Source organism: Sphaeramia orbicularis, chromosome 9 (assembly GCF_902148855.1).
Source record: "Sphaeramia orbicularis chromosome 9, fSphaOr1.1, whole genome shotgun sequence".
NCBI lineage: Eukaryota > Metazoa > Chordata > Actinopteri > Kurtiformes > Apogonidae > Sphaeramia > Sphaeramia orbicularis.
The window spans coordinates 17076662-17101283 of NC_043965.1; the positions used below are offsets into that span (position 1 = coordinate 17076662).

The 24622-nt window shown below is 36.8% G+C and overlaps 1 protein-coding gene across 1 annotated transcript in view; it reads right to left on the reverse strand.

The window, feature by feature from the left end:
• Nucleotides 1-24622, reverse strand: part of ksr2 (kinase suppressor of ras 2) — a 178289-nt gene that overhangs the window by 77335 nt on the left and 76332 nt on the right. Inside the window, exon 7 of the mRNA XM_030144487.1 lies at nt 2484-2656. Coding sequence (XP_030000347.1) covers nt 2484-2656 — 173 coding nt within the window. The remainder of the gene's footprint in view (nt 1-2483; nt 2657-24622) is intronic.

The window sequence follows — 24622 nt, forward strand, 5'->3', positions numbered from 1 at the left end:
TGATAATTATTTACTAATATTCACTGAAATTAAACATTTAATTGTGATACATTTTTTGCATAATTAACCAGCTCTACCTTATTAAATTCAAGTGTGTAATTGTACCGCTATACAAACATGATCAAGTGCATGTGCCACGTCTTTATTTCTCTGTCTACTCATTCATATGATGTATTTATTCCCAGTCAGGTCTCCACCAATAAATAAATATGCACTGCTGTGTCCTGAATACCCTTAAGCTCTACAACTATTCACAGCAGTAAGAGATAACCATATATCACTTCTTTGCTTGACAAAACCTCCTTTGTATTTCATTGCTCTCGTTTCCCTCATCTAACTAATGGCTTCCGCAGTGAGCTTGTAATGCATCAGCCAATAAGGCTGCCAATGTGCGGCAACACACCACCTCCGGTCATTATGTCACAGCCTGATTGTTCATTTGTTGTTTAAGTATATTTTAAATAAAAAGAATTATGATCGGAAGAGTGATTATGGGCGTTGGGCTGCTCATTGATTTGCACTCAGAGAGGTTGGATTTGTTAAGTGTCAAGATGTCAGACAGGAGATTTAAGACAAACAGCACGAAGTGTAGGGTAAGAAACACAAAAACTCATTCAGCAGGTTCAGAGGGTGTATCTGAAAAGATAATGATGACAACTTGTAGATTATAACCAGAGTTGGGAGCAACACGTTACAAAAGTAATGTATTACAGTAACAAATTACTTTTCGCTGTAACGCAGTAGTAGTGTAAAGGCGAAGACATAGCAACTACATTTTCGGCGGTCGGACGTCATCGGGCAGTCTGGTGAGGTCAATAACATGAGTCTGGTTGGTGTGTTCCGTGTGATCGGCCATCATTAATGCCGTCACCAGTCTTTTCAGCCGATTCAACATGTGTAATCCACTACCAGTCGTTCAGTCGGACCAATCTGACTGGTGGAGGGATAGCCCTTGATTAGTGAATCAGTGAACGAGAAGTTTCCATGCGAATGCAGCTATGCCAAGGTACGTACTTCACACTATTATTGTCTTCTACAGTATAATTGTCCATTCACTGCTCATATCGTATCTGAATGAGTGCCATTCAGTGTTTTCCATGGACTTCATTCATTCCATAAAGTGAACACTGTTAGCATTGTTAGCATAGAGTGATTTCTCCTTAGTTTTTGTCTGCGATATCTTTCTTCTTCCACAAGAAGAAGCCTGACAGCTGACAACGCCAGTATCTTCTTATTACTAACCATCTGTTCAATGAGCACAACAACCACCACTCTTCTGGACTACTCAAAACTCTCTGCTAACAATGACTGATGACAGTGAGCTCTGGGTTTTGGTCTAGGGAGATGTTCCATCATTTCCATTGTTTTATGTCTCGTGCAAGCGCAGAACATATGCGGAAGTCGGTAGCCGCTTTGGTGTGTTCTTCACACTTTTTTGACCGCATCGGGGAGACAGGAGCTGACTCATCAGTCGGGCTACCTTTTCTGGCAACGATTGGCAGTCGGGTTGGTGCGTCTTCGCCCTAAGGCATTACTAATCAATTTTCATTTTTGATATTTTACTCAGTACATGTTCAATAGCGCTTGTGTTACAACACACTTTTTGCCCATAATTGAATTGCTCAAATGAAAAAAAAAACAAAAAAACAGCAAGACCGTGAGATCTTAAGGAATCAAAAATGCGGCAGGAAAGTTCTATTTCCTGTTAGTGTTCAGTTAATGGGTGAAGACGGCAGAAGACTGTATATTGGCCACATGGATGAATGCTCATTATTAACCCTAACCCTGCTTTAAGAAGCTAGTTAGCATTAGCATGATCCCTGTGATCAGCAATGACAAGGTAAGCTAACGTTTCTATGACTATGATTATCTATACCGCGCCCCGTTTGAACATGTAAAATGTTGAAAAAAATGCAAGCCTTCCTGCTGCGATTCAAACATCGTAGACCGTAGCGTTACTTACTGAGCTATCTGTCCACATGTACTTTGGGGTGCAAATTTATGCATCCCAAGGCACTCCTGTCTCTCTTGTATTGGGGGGGGGATTATGTGACTTTGGGGACGGGTTAGGTTCTACTGCACATGCATCACTTATGATGAAAATCTGTATGTAACTCAAAAGTAATACAGGAGTCATGAAACACATTACAATTCTGAGACAGTAATATTATCAGGTAAGGAATTACTTTTAAATAACAGTAACAAGTAATCTGTAATGGATTACAGTTTGGAAGTAAGTTGCACAACACTGATTATAACTACTAATGATATTCCAAGGTCTCTGCTACAGATGGCGGTGCAATTCTTAACTGAATTTGACAGAGAGCAAAGAACAAGAAACTACCTGAGGACCCAGTAAGGAGATGTCAAATGGATTAGAATATGAAAGAGGAACATTTAAAGACATTTAAAAAAAAAAAAATCTCATTTTATAACAGCTTGAGTGCACGTTGATTAAAAAAAGCACAGGGGAGTCCACTTACTTGCAGAGGGTGTTTCGGCGTGGACAGGAGGTGTGGAAGGGATGAAGGAGGGGAAGAAGAAGGATCTCAGAGATCGTTCAGTGTGGAGGGGCGAGCGCTGCGTGGGCAGATTCTCACAGCTGCCCACACTGCTGTGAATCTTAAGGTTCAAGGGCTTGGTCTTCTTCTTGGCTCTGAAGGAAACAACAAAAGAAAAGAATGCTATTAACACATCATGAGTGCACAAATGCTAAAGTTGTGTGTTTTTTTCTTCCTGGAGAGATAAAAGAACCTCTTTAAACCTTAGATGTGTGTGGGGAAAAAAAAGTAAATCTGTAAACCTGTCATTAAACATAAAAATATGCAACTTTAAAGCAGCAGGGAATGATGTGTTACTTTTTTGTTTGGATAAAACACACAAACTAAACCATGCATTCAGTCTTTTATAGGGTATTTCAGTCAAACTAGAAAGCTCAGAAATATGTGGAGAGACTGCTAACCAAAACCAGCGTTTAAAATTACAAAAAAAAATGCCAATACTGATGCTTGTTGGTTTTTATTCCCCCTTTTTGAGCCACAGAAACAAACAAATCTTCATTATGAAAAAAATCTTTCAGGCTTTCCTTTCATCTCAACAAATTTGAATTTACAAAACTTTACAGATTACTGAAACAAACTTTGATAAAACACAACAGATAAACATTGGCCATCACTATCTGTGAAATATCATCTTCCCAGCTAGTATCAGTCTAATTTGCCCATATACTGTGGATTACATTTAAAGAATTGTGAAAAGTCTCCTTTTGGCTTAGTTCTGTGGCAAGATTACAAATAGCATATATTACACATGTATTTACCAGTCTCTTCATGAAGTAACAACAAAATAGCAGAAATATGTGCATAAATACGTGCACAATACACAAAAAGTCTGTACTAAATGGCTTCTATAGGCTAAAGTTAGGATTTAGTTTGACCTTTGTTGACATGACAAAAAGAATGTAATGTGTCAAATGAAACCTGGAGTAAAACAGCTGAAGATTAGTGCTTTACATCTCATATTGTCTGCATAAACAGTTCAAGATGTATCAAGTGCAAAGTTGGTCACACCAAATACCTGACACTTAAGTCTGTAGAAACTGGTTTGTTTTTCAGATTTTTATTCTTCTCTCAAAATCATTTTTTTAATTACCTCGCCCCCGGAAGGGAGGCAAGGGGTATTGTTTTTGATTTGGTTTGTTTCTTTGTTAACAGTTTGGCAGCAAAACTATTGGTGGAATTCATACCAAATTGGGTTTATAGGTTGCCAGTGACCCAGAATAGATGTGATTACATTTTGGGAAAATTAGGTCAAAGTTCAAATTTTTAATGAATTTTTAAAACATTTTTTCCCCCCATTTACTTATAATAGACGAAATTTCACATGTCGATAAAAACATCAATTTTGTTTAAATTTACTTCAAACTTGGCACATATAGTATATAGAGGCAATTGTTATACATCACTCTGACATAAAGCGAAGGCATATAATGTATGTAACTGACACAACGCAAAATCTTTCTTAAAGTAATCTCAATGTTAACACTTTTTTGGTTCAAATGGTGACATCAGCACATGCATAGACATGATGACATCACCACACACCCAGACATGCTGACATCACCACTCGTACATGCAGGGGTCAAAAAACCAGAGGGGGGATGTTTTTGGGTTTTTTTGTCGGAGCAGAAAGGGGGGGGGGGTAGCAGTTATATACCTGGGGGTGTGGTCCATAACTAACATAACTAAGACTGGTGTGAAAGGAAAGTGAAACTTTACATGCTTTCAACATCCAACTCCCAGTTCTATTCCTCTATTATACAGCAGATCTTGCACGAAATTTTCACAACTTCTAACCTGTATCCACTGGACACACAAATGCTGGGCCCAATGAATTTGTCATGCTTACCCCCCCTTTACTGCATGGGGACGTTTGCAAATTCTGAGACTGCTGACAGTTTGGTTCAGGTGACCGTTAATGCCAGTAATGTAGGATATACAGGGTGGGGAAGCAAAATTTACAATGAACATTTAGTTGTTTTTTCTCAGCAGGCACTAAGTCAATTGTTTTGAAACCAAACATATATTGATGTCATAATCATACCTAACACTATTATCCATACCTTTTCAGAAACTTTTGCCCATATGAGTAATCAGGAAAGCAAATGTCAAAGAGTGTGTGATTTCCTGAATGCACTCGTCACACCAAAGGAGATTTCAAAAATAGTTGGAGTGTCCATAAAGACGGTTTATAATGGAAAGAAGAGAATGACTATGAGCAAAACTATTACGAGAAAGTCTGGAAGATACTATTAAAGAAGAATGGGAGAAGTTGTCACCCGAATATTTGAGGAACACTTGCGCAAGTTTCAGGAAGCGTGTGAAGGAAGTTATTGAGAAAGAAGGAGGACGCATAGAACAAAAACATTTTCTATTATGTAAATTTTCTTGTGGCAAATAAATTCTCATGACTTTCAATAAACTAATTGGTCATACACTGTCTTTCAATCCCTGCCTCAAAATATTGTAAATTTTGCTTCCCCACCCTGTAGGTGGAAGAAAACTGTCACAATCTGCCTGTTATTTACATTGGTTGGTTGTCCCCCGCGAGGATGAAATTCATTGAGCAGAGTAGGGATGTCAAAATCAGAGGGGGAGTTCATCCCCCCAACAAATCGCACCCTGCGTTCATGTACATAAACATGATTCTATCAGGACACGCCCAGATATGCTGACATCAGCACATGCATAGACATGATGACATCAGCTGGATCGATGCCAAAATAAGCTACAATATGTGCGAGTGGCGGGGTTTGTTATGCCTGGCACCACTTGTTTTATATGTATACATTTTCTTTATATTCCAGCTGTATCTTGATCCAGAGACAGAAATGCACGTGTGATCATCATAAGTTGGTCAAACAATAAACTTACTGGTGGTACGAGACTTCTGCACAATACTGTACTAAAGAAGAAAAAATAGAACATGACACTAACATATAACAATAAAACGTGCATAAAACTGGAAAGATTATAAGTGTGTGGCCAGAAAAACTGAGAAAAAGAAGGCCCATCAAAAAGAGTAAATAAACTCCCAAACTGTCAAATGCACAAACTCCCTGTGGGGCCATTTGACTCTGGTTCACAGGCTCCGTCCTCCTGCTATTTTGCACCAACACATCAACTATCAAACCCTTACCACACAGTGCTCTTTTTTTACAACCACAGAAGATAAAGTGCCGTTGTGATTACATCCCTAACTGCAGTTAAGTGCTGTGTACTGTAATTATGGGATTAAGTGATCATGATACAGTGTGTAAAGTTGCGTGTCATGTTCATAAGCTGAGTACAGAGCTCTGGGCATTAAGCCAGAAAGAAAACAAACTGCTGACAGGGTTAGATAACCATGCAGGGCTGAGAGGGACAGAAGAAGACAACACAAAGAAAAAGAGATGGCAGCTCTGGAAAGAAAAAGTGATGCATCATTCATCTATTTCTAAGTATTAGTAGTAGATTATATGTTTACAGCATGTTTTTGATGATGAAATATATATGTGATTTTAAAGATATATGTATGAAGATGCGGGAGTAATGCGTTACAAAAGTAATGCATTATAGTGACTGATTACTTTTTGCTGCAACACAGTAGTGTCAGGCATTACTAATCAATTTTCAGTAATATTTTACTCGGTACATGTTCAAAAGGGCTTGCGTTACAGCACACTTTTCACCCATAATGTAATTGCTCAAATAAAAAAATAATAATAACAAACAGCAAAACCATGAGACCTGAAGTAATAAAAAATGTGGCAGGAAAGTTCTATTTCCTGTTTTCAGTCTACTGCGCACGTGCCATTTATGATGAAAGTCTGTATGTAACTCAAAAGTAATACAGAAGTCATATAATGCATTACAATTCTGAGATGGTAATATTGTAAATTAAGGAATTACTTTTAAATAACAGTAACAAGTAATCTGTAATGGATTACAGTTTGGAAGTAACTTGCACAACACTGATTTATAGTAGATTATATGTTAACAGTATGTTTTTGGTGATGAAATATACATGTCATTTTAAAGATACATGTATAAAGACAGAATAAGGAAATATAATAAACTAAAAGCAAGAGTAAGTGTAGATGAGTGCTCACAGATCCTCCTCATTATCTTATTTAATACTCAGTCATGTTCGTTGTAACTTTGCAGACTGAACTGAAATATTTTGTATTCTGTCAAACAGTGCTTAATCTCAACCAAATTTACTGTTTTTACAACCTTCAATCCATGGGCGCCGGAACCATTGTAAGTGAGTGGGACAAGATTCACCCACTTTTTAGGCCCAATAATATCGGACCCACTCACTTTTAACGTCTGGAAATGATGGCATTTTCAGCGTGCTGTCAGTAAAATCCATTCTGTGGCGCTTGATCTTTGAGAGAATGGTTAAACAAACTCCATACCACGTTTTTGCTCCTACCCTGTCTGACTCAAATCCATTCTGTATGCCACGTTTTCACTACTCTGTCACTCTGTCAGTCCCAGGCAAACTAACGCTGTATAAATCATCGTGATGGGAAGTCTGATTCGTTTAACTAACTTGATTCTTTCAGTTCGTTAGTCTGTTGTGAATCAATTCCAAATCGATTCATTCCTAATTCACCAATTTAAAAAAAACATCCTCTGGGTGGTATCCCTAAGCACCAATAGGGAATATCTGAACCCCAGACCCCCCTTTAAGTCGTCCCACCCACATTTTTTTTTGCTTCAATCAATGAAAGCATGCAGAAAATGTGTGCTGTTCTCCAGCAGCAGGGACCAACAACTCAGAAATATCACACCTTGATTTTCAGACATTCCTTGCCTTATTATAAGTCTTAGCATTCTTGACGTATAGGGAATGAAACTTATTCATCATCTTAGGAGCACAGCAACCTTCCTTAAAAATTCAACGACAGAAACAAAACATAAGATTTGAGAAGGATTTGGTGACAGCAGTGATAGGCTAACACCCACAGCTGTCAACAGGTACTTGTAAATTACTCAAAAACGTCTGCCTTTAATCGGTTTTTATGTCACATCAACAACGATTTCCCATGGTGCCTTTCTTCTGTTTGTCAGACTGCTTCCTCTCAGGAGATCTCTCATTTTAATTCAGTTCAGTTTTAGATAATGAAGCATGTGGACTAATTTGCCTTTGACAGCTTGTCATACAGTTTGTCCTAGAAAATGTTACATTTCAGTAAGGTATCACTTATATTGTTATTATTAATTAAAAAAAACAAAACAAAACTGCATTATTATTATAGCTGAGGCATCGTGCAACCCAGGATCATGTGCAGGTACTGACAGGTAATCCAAAAAAAAAAAAAAATAGGACCAATGGCCCTGTAGCTTACCGGCCAAATTAAAAGCTTTGGGAAATGTATCCAGATGCCATTTATTATCACCCAGTTATGTGTATTTATTATATTACAGAAATAGCCTATGTTTTGGTCATATTCCAATCAGATCTGTAAAAAATTCAAATTCCAACTTGATATCATTGATACTTACTGATTTATTGGATCAATCCAAATCCAAATCCAAAGTCCCACCAAATCCAGAATCAGATCCAGATCCAAATAATTTCACTAACTTTTGTTGACATTATCATAAAGAAGCTGTATATCAAGTTTGAAGTCAATCGGAATTGTAGTTTAGAAGAAGACGATTGAAATTTTTGTAACGGATGACAAGACGATGACAGACGACAACAGACAATGACAGACGACAGACACCGACGCCGGATGCCACATGATGACAATAGCTTACGGCCTGTCGGCTGGTAAGCTAATAAAAACCAACAAGACTAATCACATTGAAAAGTCTATAAATGCACTCAGAAGTCCACACAGATGAGGAACAGCAGTTCTACAATTTGTAGATGTAAACATTTTCATTATGGAATTTACATTTTTCACTCAAAAGTTCTTATCCCATTATTTATATTATTTTACTGGTCCGGCCCACTTTAGATCATATTAGGCTGTATGTGGCCCCTGAACTACAATGAGTTTGACACCCCTGCTCTAGAATGTTCTGTTTCAATTTGTGGTTTCTCTTTACCTTTCGTTCACCTTTGTAATTTGTTTCTATTTATGTTTGAAATAAATTTCAAACTTCAACTTCAGGCTGGACAGTGAAGGACAGGCATAAAAGATGCATAAACACTGGAAAGAGACACAACGGTAAGAAACATTTTACTAGAAGACAGGATGAACTGAGGTAAACAGAAACCAGACTACAGAGGAAACAAAAGCAAACCGATGGGCAAACATGAGAGCAAGCACCGGAGAAGAAGTCCACACAAGAAAAAGAAAGGTATGAAAGGGGAGTGAAAAGAAACTTTATCCACCACCACGACACACTTCAGAGAAAACCCAAACTTTGAGGCCTGACCCTTTGAAAGAAAGTCCTGGCCTATAATGCAAAGTAACACTCATTAAGCGTTTAATCCCACAGGAATCTTTTCTCCCATGTCAGTCTCTTACTCCCCTCACTGAGTCATGCAATTAGACCTGTAAATCAGCCTAGCACTTCACACCCATCTCCTGCAATAAGGAAGCAGCCTGCAGGTTATCACTTCTCCGTCATAGAGCTTTTGTTAGTTATTCCGATTAGCCCACTTTATGCCATTTGAATCTAAATTAAACCATTCATCTTGGCTCATGCACTCCTTTATCCTCCCCTCAAATGATTTGTAGACGTTCAGGGTGTAAAATGAATGTGGAGAGAAGGGAGAGGATTCCCGATTTTGATTTTGAAAACGACTGACGGTGCAAGCAGGCGGGGAAGGGGACCGTCGACTCTTCAGTTGTGGTTAAGGCATCTATTCAAACACCTTTTTATATTCAGTATATTAAAAAAAAAAGTTCAGTGAAAGAGAAACTTAGATAACACACCATACAGAAAGGCAGGAAAAAAAGCGGAGGTGGGTGACTTGTCAAGTGTCAGGAGACATCGGCAAAGGTGTGAATAGTTGAGCTGGCTTTGATCTAAGCTAGAATAGTACATCACGATGCATCTTTCACGGATGAAAAGCACTGCATGTTTATCACATTTCAGGTAACATAAAACTTTAAACCCCCCGGGTTTTCCATAATGAGTAAACAGAAACAACAACTTTTTTACGCTTCCACTGAGGCATTTTCACTTGTCATATTGAAGCAATTGTGTCGTATTTGTACCTGCTGATTTCTTCTTCATACTAAAAGCAATTACCCAGTTTTCTCTGGAGACATTAAAGTCATATTCTATCTATGCTAAAGTGAGTGAAAGTGCAACCTAAAATACATGAAACATATTTATATATCCAAGCAACAAAAGTTTGAATATTTGCAGACGATACCATACTTTTGGTGATGATGTTTGTAAGTTAAACTTAGGTTGACATGAACTCTTTCAGAGGCACACAAGGAAAACCTGCTCATGATGTGGGCGCTGAAGCCCAGGAAATAAAAAGAAATAAGAAATGAAAAATGAGAAGAAGAATATGTTTAACCCATAAAGACGCAGACATCCACTGTCAACCAAAGGCATCTACTGATCTAGAATGTTTAATACCTGTTGATCCACTAATCCTATCAATACATGTGAATAATTGGTGGAAAATGCAATTTCACATCTTTTCATGGTCATCAGATATGACCCATTTGGATGTTCAGAGGCTCCATAGTGAACGTGGAAACACCATCATCTTCTACAACATTGATTCACCAGTAAAAGCCATGGAGTTGGATCAATGACAGTGGATGGAAACGCTTGTTTTTGCATTCAATTATTGAAAGTCATTTTTTCTTCAGTTTTCTCTGTTTTTATGTAATTGCCTTTGCATTTAGAATTGATTGAATGATGAACATCTAAATTCTATGAAATACATGATTTACAGTCAAATATGCAAAATACAGAGGGTAAAATGATAATAAATGATGATAAATCACTTACGTAAAGGTTAAATAGAGAGAAACATTAATTTAGGAACTGCCACAAAAGTAGCTCTGGGTCTTTATGGGTTAAAAACCAAACCCCAAGACATGAAGTGAAATGAAGAACACATATTTATCACTTTAAGTTTTATGGAGATTTAGACTTTTCTAGTACAAGTTTTCCTACTAATTTGGAAGAGAATAAATGTGACATTCATTCGTACATTCACATGGATTAATCCACCCACTCCTTCCATACGCACCTCTCCCACACTCAGAGATACTAATTACAGTGACACCTTCAAGGAAAAGTTAATTCTGATCAAGGACAGAAAGCATGGCCCTTCAGATACTTCCTTTACATTCTGACACATGAGAGGATTTTTAAAAAGCAGGATCATGAATATTGCACAGCTCCTCGCCTAACTACCTAGCATTTGCTCACCATCAAAATGACGTGTCTCAACAGTGGTGCTGTGATATCACAAAACATTTATGCCCTGTCTAATTAACACTTGTGTCTATCCAGGAGAATAAATGACTTGCAGGATTTCATCTGCATACCTGCGTTTATATATATATATATCTTTTTTATTTTATTTTTTTTTTAACCTCAAAAATATGCAAAGAGCTCTGCTGAAACCCATATGGAGAGAAAAAGCACCCTGTTGCTTTTTATGCAAATGGAAAGAGGAATAACATCTCTGGCAGCTACTGCTCTTTGCTGCTTTAATAAAATTGGTAGAAAAAGAAACAAAGGTGGCTGGAATAATGATTACAACAGAGAATGACTGTGAGGCTTTTGAAAAGTTTTAGCCAAAGCAGGTTGTCTTACTTTCACAAGTCAACAGCTTCGAGGCTGAGTTGAATAAAAGCTGACAGTCTGTTAGCCCAGGCAGGCTTTTATTTGTCTTTTCTCAGGTAATATGATGAAGCCAATGCCAAGCTCAATCTAAGAGGAGTTCTCATCAATAATCCTAACACTGCCTTTTGTTAAAAATGCCTTTTCTAGACTTATAAAACTCTCTACCTATATATCACCTTGGTCAACAATAAGCATATAGGTATTACTGAGTCCTTCATGAATAGATACATGTAAATTGTCTTCTTAACAATTCAAGACCACTAACGCTGATGATGCTAAACTATCTTTGGTAGTCTGTGATTTACAAAATATCATCTGCGTGATTTGATGTCAAAATCCTGCTTCACGTGTCACCAACAGTAGTCGCTTTTCCATTGACCCTCAAATGCGCAAATATAACTTGCACATAAAAATGTACCTAATAGAAAAACTACAATTTTGCCAAAATTCTCATTTTTGCGTGGGCAAGAGGTGGTTTTTCGGGCGTAGCACAATTGGTATATCATGAAAAACTGCAATGGAAAGACCTTTTTCTGCAACTAGTCACTTGAATAAAAAAACGGGTGTTGACAGATTTTACAAGTGAAGAAGAAGAGGTTTAAAAGAAACATGTCATGGTATATGTGGACACACCAGGAACCTGAATCATTTTTTAATTTAGTATGCGATAGAGGAGTAATATATAATAATAATGAATATATCCGTAAATCAACACAATATTTATGTTCGTCACCATGTTTATGGAATGACTTCTCATGTAATCTCATGATAATAAATAAACAAGTCATCGCATTTGTGATTTAATGGAAAAACCAACATTACACACTTCTGTTTTTTGATATTTAGTAAATATAGGTAAAGTTTTACGCATATGTCCAATGGAAAAGCAACTAGTGTCGCAAAATTGTTTAGGAAATATACATTATATATATAAACCAACAAGTATATAATAAGGATCTGCACCAATAATCAATTATTTAATTAATTAGTTAGTAGTTAAATGATAGGGTACTCGCATTTTTTTTTTTTTTTTTTGTGGATGAGGGGGTTTGGGCAGACTTGTGTTTTACTTCACAGACATATGGAGCTAATATTCAATCACTGTTTCTGCCTGAGTGCTGCAACTTCCCTTTACTTTCTGTGAGAAGTAAACAAGAAACTAAAGCAGATACTGGCAATGAAACAAAGTGAAGTATGGCATTATTTCAGTTAACTGGAACATTTTCTACATGAATTAAGTGAAGTCTAAAAGTGTATAAAACAGAACACATGCTGCAGTGACAACAATGACTAGTCACTGTAAAGTGGTTTGAAAATTCAACTTAGTAGACTCATGTTAGTTCAGGGGCCACATACAGCCTAATATGATCTAAAGTGGGCCGGACCAGTAAAATAATATAAATAATAGGATAAGAACTTTTGAGTGAAAAAAGTAAATTTCATAATGAAAATGTTTACATCTACGAATTGTACTTGAGCATAGCATGAACAAATATGGACAACCTGAAAATTCTTTAGTAAAATAAGTGCAATGTTAACAATATTACGCCTTAGTTTATCATTTATACATGTGAATCACAACTTAGAGATCACAGTGGATCTACAAATAAACAAAACATTTAATAACAGGGAGAATATTATTAAAATTCCACATACTTCTCTTAAGACATTTCAGATATTCACAGTTTTTGTAAAAGGCTAGTCTGTAAATGTAAACATTTTTGTTTAATTTTACTTTTTTTTTTTTTTTTTTTTTTTTACAATAAAACAGAGACAAATTTACAGTTTTCATTATTTATAGGTTATTCTGATAGTATTTTGCTGGTTTGATCCACTTTAGACTGAAATGACCTAGAATGATTTTAACATCCTTGACTGTTAATATCTTAAATGTAATTTTTGCATTGTACAAATTCATCCCAGGGGCCAGACTGAACCCTTTGGCGGGCCGGATTTGGCCCCTGGGCCGTATGTTTGACACTTGCGTAGTAGATAATTCAAATACCCATCCTTTGTATACGGTGCATGTTTCATGAGAATAGTTTTAGTTGCTGATGTCATCTAGTAAAATGCGCGAACTACTACTTAACGTTATTTTCACCAACTTTATTGCTTCATTTGCTTTTAGATTTTATTCCATTTGTTTCGGAGGCACAACCAGGGACAATTGTAATGTATGTATTTTTCAAACACTTTTATGGGCAAATAAATGACATTTAAATCTGGAGGAAATCTGTGTCACTGCCGAAACTTTTGGCAAGAACTGTAATTTAGGTGACATAAAAAGTAGTATTATTGTGGTAACAGATTGCTTTTCTTGAATTACATTTTTGTTCATCATAAACAATAAAACAAGCCATATAAAGCAATGTACCTGAGGTATTTAAATGTTATTTTGCGCCACCACTACCTAATGTCAGCTGTGGCTCATTCCATCACTCAGTCTTCCAATAAGGGTGTTAGATAAGTAAAAAAAAAAGTTTGTTCAGATTATAGATTATGTTATTTCTGAATTATTGTAAGGAATTGATTTGGTTATATCATCCCATATCAAAAATGTCATCATGCATTTGTTGGATCTGTTCCAGTCCCAGTCTTGACTGTGTCTTGTGCTTCCTTGGTCTCACCTCAATTCTTGGTTTTAAGACACTCTTATCTCATTCATGACATGGTCTCAGGTTAGGTAGCTTTGACCACAACACTATGCTGAAGCAAATAAAGGTAGTATAATGTTTGCAACGCTGTTTGCAACCAATTTGACTATATGACTGTGCATGTTTCTGGATAATTCAGAGACAATGACATTAACCCATAAAGACTCAGTGGTACTTTTGTGTCAGTTCCCAAATGAATTTTTCTCTATTATTAACCTTTCTGAAGTGATTTATTACCATTTATTCTAATATCACACTCAGTAATTTGCATTTTTAAGTAAAAATCTGGTATTTTCCTATGCGTAATTTACAGATCATGTAGATGTCTATCAAACATAGATTAAAGGTTAGAGTTATGTCAAAAATAGAAAAAACTGAAGAAAAAGTGATATTTGTAGTTAAATGTATCATGAACTGAACATAAACCAAGTGTTTCCACCCACTGCCATTGATCAAACTCCATGGGTTTTACTAGTAAATCAATATTGTTGAAGATGACAGTGTTTCCACGTTCATTATGGAGCCTCTGAACGTCCAAATCGGTCATATCTGATGACCATGAAAAGATGACAAACTGCATTTTACACCAATTATTTTAACAAATTAATAGAATTAGTGGATCAACAGGTATTAAAAACTTGAGATCAATTAATTATTTTGGTTGACGGTGGATGTTTGGGTCTTTATGGGTTAAATTTGTAAAGGCATGACAGTCAAAACAATGCAAATAGTAAACAAATAATGACAATGAAATGTCGAATAAAAAATGAGTATAGGACTTATGGACTAATAGAATCATATGTATTTCTCATTATTCAAAAAGAAGCTGTAAATTGTAAAATTACAGGAAAAATAAAACCAGCTACAGAGTAGATAAATGAAATACACATACCCAATCAGACTTCTAAGCCGCAGAAATCAATGAGCAATGTAAAAGCAAGTGAAACAATCATTATGAGAGCCAATTAAGGAGTAGAATTACATGAATGAGTCCCTACATGTCTATAAGCGAGTTTGTCCATTGGTCTGTACATCCCTATTATGTTCCAAATCAATGTTCTAAGCTATTTCACGTCAAATTGGTTTGAAACTTGGCAGGTAAGCTGTTTTTATTGAAATGCTGCTGATAGTACCACGATAATAGAAAGTAGGGATGTGAATCTTGTCTGCCCTCGTGATTCCATTTCATCACAATTCACAATCTTAACGGTTGCATTCTCAACTTTCCATGTTACTGCACGTTTACTTTTCTATCAGTTAATGCAAGCAGTGTTCAAACAAGTAAATCCTAACGCCTTATTATTAAAAAATGAGTTTAAAAAGTCTGACAGCAATACAAAGAGCTGTTTTCCCTTAGCAGCAGCTGCGTAAGTCGCCTCAGTCTGTACACAAAACCCAACCAAACCTCAATCTATCTGCAGACAAGTGCGTCATTCATAAGTAGAGCTGGAATCCATTTGTTTTCACATAGTAGCTCGAAGAAAAGGCCACGTCATTTCCTGAAACATACAATACAAAGTAGATTTTGTTACCTGGGCTTTTGGTTTAGTTCTGGGAAGCACTTTCTGTTCAGTGGCTTCAAGTTTAAAGCATATACCACTGAACAAGAGGTGATGAAACAACCAAATAAGGCTGAGTTCTTGGACGTCTGACAGAAAAGAGCAGATCTTTTTGCTTAGCTGCGCTCAGGGTGTTTATGATCGCAGATGCTAGCTGATGTACATCCTCTGATTCACTGTACTCCCAAAGTATGTCATTTTTGTGAAGCAACCGGCTAGGTGTGTCATTTGTTTATCACTTATTGAGAGTCTGCGCCGCCCTCTGTTACATCTCAGAATCGCCTTTATTCAGCAAGTATCTTCAAAAAAATACAAGGGATTTTACTCAGTTTTTTTTTTTTTTTTTTTTTTAACTATGCTCTCTCTGTACAACATCTCAACATAGAGGTACATCAGCCTAAATTTAACCCACAATTCAATGCAAAATAACAACTCAGCAGTGCAGCTTTACAACTTTACAGTCCAGGCTCAATAAAAAGCGGTAGCAGAGTATAATTTATTTTCAAAGGGATAATATGGATGTTGACAGCTATATGGATCAGCACTTATGTTGCTCAAATGTTCTAAAATACATGTTCCTTTCACCTTACATGTGTTTTTCTTGTATTTTTATAAATATATATCTTGGATTTCTTTTTCATTTGCCACTTATGGATAAAGAATCAAATATGGTAACTTCATTAACATGAATTTTCTACATAATAAAAAATGTTGACATATTGTAATGGTACTAATGTAAGGAATGATGTTCAAAGGGATAATGTGTATGTTGACAGGTGTCTGGATCAACACTTATGTTGTTGGAATGTTCTGAAAGTGAATTTTCTAATGTTCTAAAATATATGTTCTCTTCACATTACATATGTTTTTCTTGTATGTCTTATATGGGTCAAAACATGGTATTCGAAATCTCTCTGACGGGACATTTTAGAGACAATTTGACAGATAAGTGTTGCTAAATGACCCACCTTTTTACTTTTAAATTCATTTTTGCTTTAGTTGGACCATTAGGGACTGTCCAAAACAAGGAGCTACTTTATATTTGCTGTGTGTTCGTCCCTTGGCTGTTTATTGCATAGCATCTTTGAGTACTTAGAAAAACGCTGTATTGTATGTATTATTATTATGATTATTATTATTATTACTATTGAAATAAATATTGGAATGGCACTCAATTAAAGTTCACTCTCTGACGGGACATTACTGTGTTTTGACCCATTTACTTTTTTATTTATTCATTTTTTTGCCACTCATGGGTAAGGAACCAAATATGGTAATTTCATTCAACTTGATTTTCTACACAAAATTAATTAATTTTGAAAAATTTCACAAAAGTAATAAAGTTTTGTTATGTCCTCCAATAATGCACTGAGGTTACATTTTTTAATTTCAGAGTATTCCTATGAGTCCCCTATAAAGGGTTAACCTAATTTTATATTTGTGTTTTCAGTAGAACTACAGACACATCATGCAGAGTCTCAACCTTTTACACCTACAAATCATCCATGCAACCTTGAGACACAGCTATGCTGCCACGGAGGCCATGATTTTTAAATATAACAACTCGTTTGTTAATACACGTGTTTCATTTCACAGGGCGGGGCATGCCTGTCACCCCATGTGTGTGGGCTCATGGGTGCCCGCCAACATTGTTCTGGTTGTCATTTGATGTGTCATCGTGACGACATCCGCTGGTTACCTGTTGAGATGGTTAGCTGTTAATAACACACGCGTAAAAAAACTCCTGTTCCCTCATTCCCTCCCTTGTTATCTCCTCTTTAGCTGTCAGTGTCTCCCACAGAGATATGGGTGGGTGTCAGTGCGCTGTCAGAGGCCAGGGGAGCCACAGCGCGTTCAGTAGGGGATGGAAATGGTGTGTGTGTTGTGGATTGAGAACTGAAAATGATGCTGCGGAGACAAGTGTGGTGCCCGAGGCTAAAATGAAAGAGAGACGGGGGATTGAAAAAGTGAGCAAGACAGAAAATGAGATGGAGGAAGAGGGGGTGGAGGAGCCGATGACCAGATGAAGACCGAGACCAGTGGTTTGGGAGCTGGGAGCATGGGACAGAGGAGTGACAGGTTGACAGGAAGGCAGACTGTGACACGTTGTCTTCTCAGTAGCTTCTCAGGGATCTGTTTCGGTGCACACTGACAGAGCACTGCCTGACTGGTTAAAATAGAGATTTTCCTACATGCTGTTGCCATGCGCCAAGCCCTGAGCAAAAGGATTGTCATGGATATTACAAATTAGATTATGTTTTCTTAATGCGGCAACGTTTTTTTTTGTAGACCAATTAAAAAAAAATCTTTTCTTTTGTATTTGCAGTAATTTTTATTTTCACTCTTAAAACAAAGGTACCTGTCTTTCAAAGGAAACAAGAAGATTGGATATGGTAGTAAACAGATTAGAACTTGACATCGTGTAACTATATAATACCCTCTTATTTTGAGTAAGAGAGGCTAAATTCACCCTAATATAAAATGCAGAATTTAGCAGCACAATATCTGCTACAAAGACAATAAGAAAACACCTTTAAATCAACATCCATGTTTTGTTTCACAAAGGGTTACATGAAAATCAGGGAAAGATCCATAATTACTGAGAAGATCCAATCAGGCCGAAGATGCAGGTGTCATTTTCAGCATTTTCAAAAGCCTCCATTTGTAGCAATTTACATCACAATGCAAAGCTGGAGTTTCCAGCTAAGACACTGTCAGCTGCATTTCCAGACTTGTCCTTTTTACATCGTGATATGTAAATATGAGCACATTTCACTGGTTTTAGTGTCGCACTATTGGCTGCCAGTTCATTTTAGAATCCTGTTTAAAACTAGAAAAGCATTTGGAGAGCACAGACCTCCGCCAAGGCAGATCAGTCCCCCCCCCCTCAACACCACCAAAATGTAATCATTTGTTCCTTGTGCCAGTATCAACATTTCCTGAAAATTTCATCCAAATCCATCCATAACTTTTTGAGTTATCTTGCTAAAAGACAGACGAACAAACAAAAAATCCAACCCCACCCCCCTACCTCTATGGTCTTGCACCACTCTACCTCTCTGAGCTCCTTCACACTTTCACACCGACTCGCTCTCTAAGATCAGTTGATCAGCCGTTCTTGGCGGTGCCGAGAACAAAGCGTAAGTTCTGAGGAGAGCAGGCCTTTGCTGTTGTTGGTCCCAGACTGTGGAATGACCTGCTTCTGTATATCAGACAGACCTCCTTGTTGCCTGTTTTTAAGTCTCTACTTAAAACCCACCTGTTCTCTTTGGCTTTTTGACACTCTTGCAATCTTACTTGATTTTATTGTTTCTTAATGCTTTGATTAATTTTATTCACTGTGTTCACTTTTAGTCTTCTGTGCAGCACTTTGGTCCAATGTGGTTGTTTTAAAGTGCTTTATAAATAAAGCTGGATTGGATTTTATTGAACTTAAAATGCTGGAGTAGTGTCGCGGCTTGACATTCACAGGATAAAAATTATATGGGGTTAAAAAAAACCTATTAGCATACAAACATAAAAAAGGTATTAGTGTACATATTGCCACTTATGAGTTCATTTTGTACAGAAAAATAGGACCCACATCAATTACACTTGAAGTGCTTTTGGAGGAGATTATGTAATTTGGTATACCAATGGAAAGAATAATCTGATAATATTGTCCACATATGAAGACAGTTTTAAGACAGACTTGAAACATCATGGACCTCTCCTTATGTGCACAGTCTTCCTATAACACCTGGACTGTATGTGAGAGCTTAGTCCTCCAAATCTTCAGTGTCCCATCATATTGCAATAACAGTAGAAAAGAGCTACTTAATCCCACTGAAACACCCACTCTGGTGTGTGCAGAGTGTACAAAGCCTCATGCTTCCACACAATATAATGGCACCAAACCCCCAGTGAGAAAGTATAGGTGGCAGAAGTAGAGACGAGGAAAAGAGGCGTTGCCATGGAGATGGAAGTAAGCATCTCTGTTTGGCAGGTAGATAGGATGTAGTGTGCTTCTTCACAGTCAGTCTTCACTCTTCCTTCTGTAGATTTATACTATGCTATGAGGTGACTGATGAAAACAGTTTGCACAACTGTTTCTGGATCTCAAATATATATTTTATAAGCTTTATTAATAACCAATAACTTGTCTCACAGTCAAACATTTGACTTTTTAGGTCATTTTTACTTTCACAGTCAATTATTTGTGTCTGTCTGGTCCAGTCTTGCCAAGCACCAGTGTATGAAGTACTAGAAAGTCATACTTGAGTAGAAGTACAGGTGCCCTACCAGAACATTACTTTTGTAGAAGTTCAAGTCACCAACTGAAATGCTACTCAAGTTAAAGTCTTTAAGTATTTAGTATTTACTGTAATTAAGTATATCAAGTGATCTACAATTAAATGTACTCAAGTAATGGAAGCAAAAGTACAAGTAAATGTTAATAACAACCAAAGGCAGTTAGAATTTGGAATATTACATAGCTGTCAGACATCTAGACAACAGTAACACCACAGAAGTCGCTTTTCCATTGGACATCTGCGGAAAACTTTACTGATATTTACTAAATGTTGAAAAAACATAAGTGCGTAGTGTCGATTTTTCAATTAAATCACAAATGTAATGATTTGTTTATTTATTATCGCGAGATGACATGAGAAGTCATGCCATAAACATGGTGATGAAGGTAAATATGGTGTTGATTTACAAATATATTCAATATTATTACATATTACCCCTCTATCCTGTACTAAATTAAAAAATGATTTGGTTTCCTGGTGTGTCCACACATACCGCTCCATGTTTCTTATAAATCTCTTCTTCTTCACTCGCTGTAACGTCTGTCAACATCAGGCTTTTTTATTCACGTGACTAGTTGCGGAAAAAAATCTTTCCATTGTAGTTTTGTGGGATATACCAATTACGCTACATCTGAAAAACCACCTCTTGCCAGCGCAAAAACTTTTAATCAAAAAATGAGAGTTTTGGCGAAATTGTCATTTTTCCATTCGGCAAATCTTTTTTATGCAAGTTATAGTTGCGCAATTTGAGGGTCACTAAAAAGCAACTAGTGAGACAGACTACCAACAAGCTGAGTATGGACTGTCGTTTGCACTTGCGCATTACACGATTGGGCCCAATAACTAATCATCCTCCTCACTTTGTTGCAGTCACCAGTAATCTCAGTGGTGAAAAAACCCAATTTCCTTTAATTTACTTTTTGTAGTGATACTGTGCACGAAAAATATATTGGATTAGAAGTTTGCAATTGAGTTAGGAAATGTAGTGAAGTAAAAGTGAAAGTAAACAGAATAAAAAATACTCAGTTAAGTACAAATTCTCCCAAAACATACTTGAGTACAGTAGTGAAGTATCATTACTTCGTTACTATACAACACTGGTTTCTTTGTTATTACTGGGACTCATCATGAAGCATCTGAACTATTTGGTGATCAGGTGTTGACCTAGGGCTGTGCAATTAATCGAAATTCAATTACGATTTCAATTATTACACGCAACGATTACAAAAATTATGTAATCGAGAAAAAACGATTATTAATTTTGAGTTGTTTTAATTCACGCGCACGCAAGCTACCATGAGCTGCTCTGCCCCACCCCCCTCTAAGCTACTGCTGCCAGCTAGCCGGCAGGTCCACCCCAGGAGGAAAGTTGTACCTAGCGGTCTGGAAAAATGGCAGGAGAATCACAGCAGAAGTGCTTGGTAAACAAAAAAGGCAAGTCAAATTCAACTGTATGGAATCACTTTGGGTTTGATGAAGAAGACGAAGACCAAAAACACATCACGTGCAAAAAGTGTTTCGTAGTTGTGTCCGCACCGACCGGTAACACAACAAACCTTTTTAACAATCTAAAGTTTAACCACCGCCACCTTTATCATAATCTTATGAAAAACTAAAACACATAAAAAAAAACTCGGTCTACAACTTCGTCCGCTCCGAATCTCTTTACGCTGCAACTCCCATATTAACCTAACTGAAACCTCACGGCACGCTACTGAATTTACTATGTTTCATACTACACTGAACATACTTGAATTTATAATTTGCACTTTACGTGAGTTTTTTTTTTTGTTTGTTTTTATTGCTACAGTTCTATGGCAAGTCTATAGCAGTTTAATTACAGTGCACTATTTGTTTACAAAAGGAAACATACTTGAATTTACAGTACACTTATTATCACTCAAAGATTTTTTTGTTTCGTACAAAAGTGAACATACTTTGTTTTAGTGGTTAAAAGCTTTATTTATATTTAAAGAGTATATTTTACATTGTTTTGCATGAAAAAAATAAACAACTTTAAGGTTAACAAATAATAGTTTTTAATAATCGTGATTTCAATTATTGCTAAAATAATCGTGATTTTTTTTTTTTTCTATAATCGAGCAGCCCTATGTTGACCCCATATATTCAATGGTTTGGTGAAATCTGTACTGAAGTGATTTAGACCTGACAACTGACCTGGCTTAGTGGGAGTCACTTGTGTTCATTCTGTGTTTTATATGTTTGAGTCTTTAACTCTTTCAATGCCATGGGCCGATTAAATCGGCTTTACGAATACAACCTTTAAAGTGCCACGGGCCGATCAGATCGGCTTTGGAGAACACGCCATATTTGTGTACAAACAAACCATCCACCCCCATTTCTTTCTCACATTTCGATGACGTTCTTTCTGTGTCCCCCTTTTGAGACCAATCAGACAGGAATTTGAGGTCACGCAACCAAATAAATTATGCAAATTACGATCAATAATGAATCGGCTGCGTCCGGTGCGTTTTGAATCTAATCAGCAATCGGTCGGATGTTACCGAGCGGTTTCCTGCAGGATTCTTCAAATATTATAAAAACGACGCGAAATACTGAAAAACGGCCAAATTCTGTGGCACTTTTAAGGCTTATTAGCCCCTTAACTGTCTGGCACCGAAAGAGTTAAACCAGACTTTGCTAGATCTCACTTCAAAACAATTAACGTGTTCAATATTGTGCTATTTGGGTTGGTATAGTCAAAGAGAATGAATACTTATACAACATAGCGAAGAAAAAGAAGCACAGAAACTCTGAATGATCCAACTAAGGTTTTCCCTTTTCCTATAACATTACTGTATGTAGCTAACAAATCCATACACAGCATTACCTACATGCACTCGCAAAGAAGGGAATGGTCGTAAAGGTCAAATATGCAGGATTAGCATGGTTTCAGGAGGATCTAATTACAATCATGGAATATAACATCCATAATTACAGTTTCATTAGTGTCTAATCACCAGAAAATGCTAATCACTCTCTTTGTTACCACCATCATGCAGTGCCATGTTTCTACAATCACTCTGAAAGGATTTTTATGACAGTCTCAAATCACATTACCTTCACCTACAATGTGTGAACGTTGATAGGGTTTTTGTGTGTTTAGCAGCCACTGTAGTTCAGAATGACATGAGGGTAGAGCGGTGCATTCTGTAACTTCACCACTAGATGTCAGAAAATATCACACACTGAACCTTTAATGAACAATAACTGAAACCTGTGTCAAATAGATACAAGTTTGCAGAGCATGTTTATGCATTTTGTGAATCAGAATAGAGATGGTAGACTGCCAGAATGTCCAGTCATTAAATGTGTTGTGTTGTGAAGTGGACTGATTTGCATGACTCTGTTATCAGTTACAGTTGGTGCAAACAGTCATAAACCCATAAAGACCCAGTGCTAAATTTGTGGCAGTTTGCAAATTATTTTTCTTTCTATTTTAACCATTTTTAAGTGATTCACCACCGTTTATGATATTATCATCCTACGTGTTTTGCATTTTTCAGTGTAAATCATGTATTTTCCTATATTTAATTCCCTGATCATGTAGATGTTCATTAAAAATCAGAGTAAATTCAAAAGTTATTACATCAAAAAAGAGAGAAACTGAAGAAAAAGTGGCTTTTTCAACTAAATATTTCATCAACTGAATGTAAAAACAAGTGTCTCCATCCACGGTCATTGATCAAACTCCATAGGTTTTACTGGTCAATCAATGTTGTAGAAGAAAACGGTGTTTCCATGGTAACTACAGAGCCTCTGAACGTCCAAATGGTCATATCTGATGACCATGAAAAGATGACAAACTGTATTTTACACCAATTATTTATATGTATTGATAGAATTGATGGATCAACAGGTATTAAACAGTTTAGAACAGTATATGGCTCTGGTCTGGTGGCTGTTTGGGTCTTGATGTGTTAAGGGTGTTGTCTGAGATGTATTAGAAGTGCATTGAACATTATAGGTAACATGGTTTGCATGGAGCACACAGTTCTTCTGCAATACTTTAGTTTCTTCAGAAATAATGCACGTGTTAATTTAATAACCAATCACACGTGGTCAACAGAGATGCATTCTAACGCCAGGTGTGAACTGACGTGGTCGTGGGTGTCCATTTGCTGACAAATCACCAAAAATGAATGTTGATGCCTGATTTGAACAGAGCCCCCTAAATGTACCTAATTTGCGATTGACTTGTTTGTGATGAATAGAGAATAGAGAGGCACACATCTGTGAGGCAGTAAAATACGAACAGGTGTCCCAAGATCCTCTCTGCAATGGCATAATTAAAAATGCACAAAATTTAATATTCTTCAGAACCTTTTGTTTTAAACATTTACAAACCTTTTAGCACACCGGAGCTTGAAGCAATGAAGCAATGTGCCAAATAAAAATGCTTCTCTACATCCATTAAACACAATATGTGAGGTATCTGTTTGTTGGTTGATCTGTGTGTTGTTTTTTCTCAACATTGCAAAATTGGATGTTTATTTCCATATTTTTACTCTTTATGTATCACTTATCTATTTATTGAATTTGAAGTGAGTTTGAAGTGTTTCTTGACATCCATAACTTCAAAGTTGGACTACATTTTCGTGCAAAAGATATTCCATTATTTCTCAGCAAAGACAAAAGTCTCACTCAGCTCTTTAAATGGTTAATGAAAACGATGAGTGTTCGCCCACAGCTGCAGACTCTAAACTGTGCGTATGATCATGTGAACACAGCCATCCCTCTTTGCTGTATTTCCAAAATTCTGTTGATAC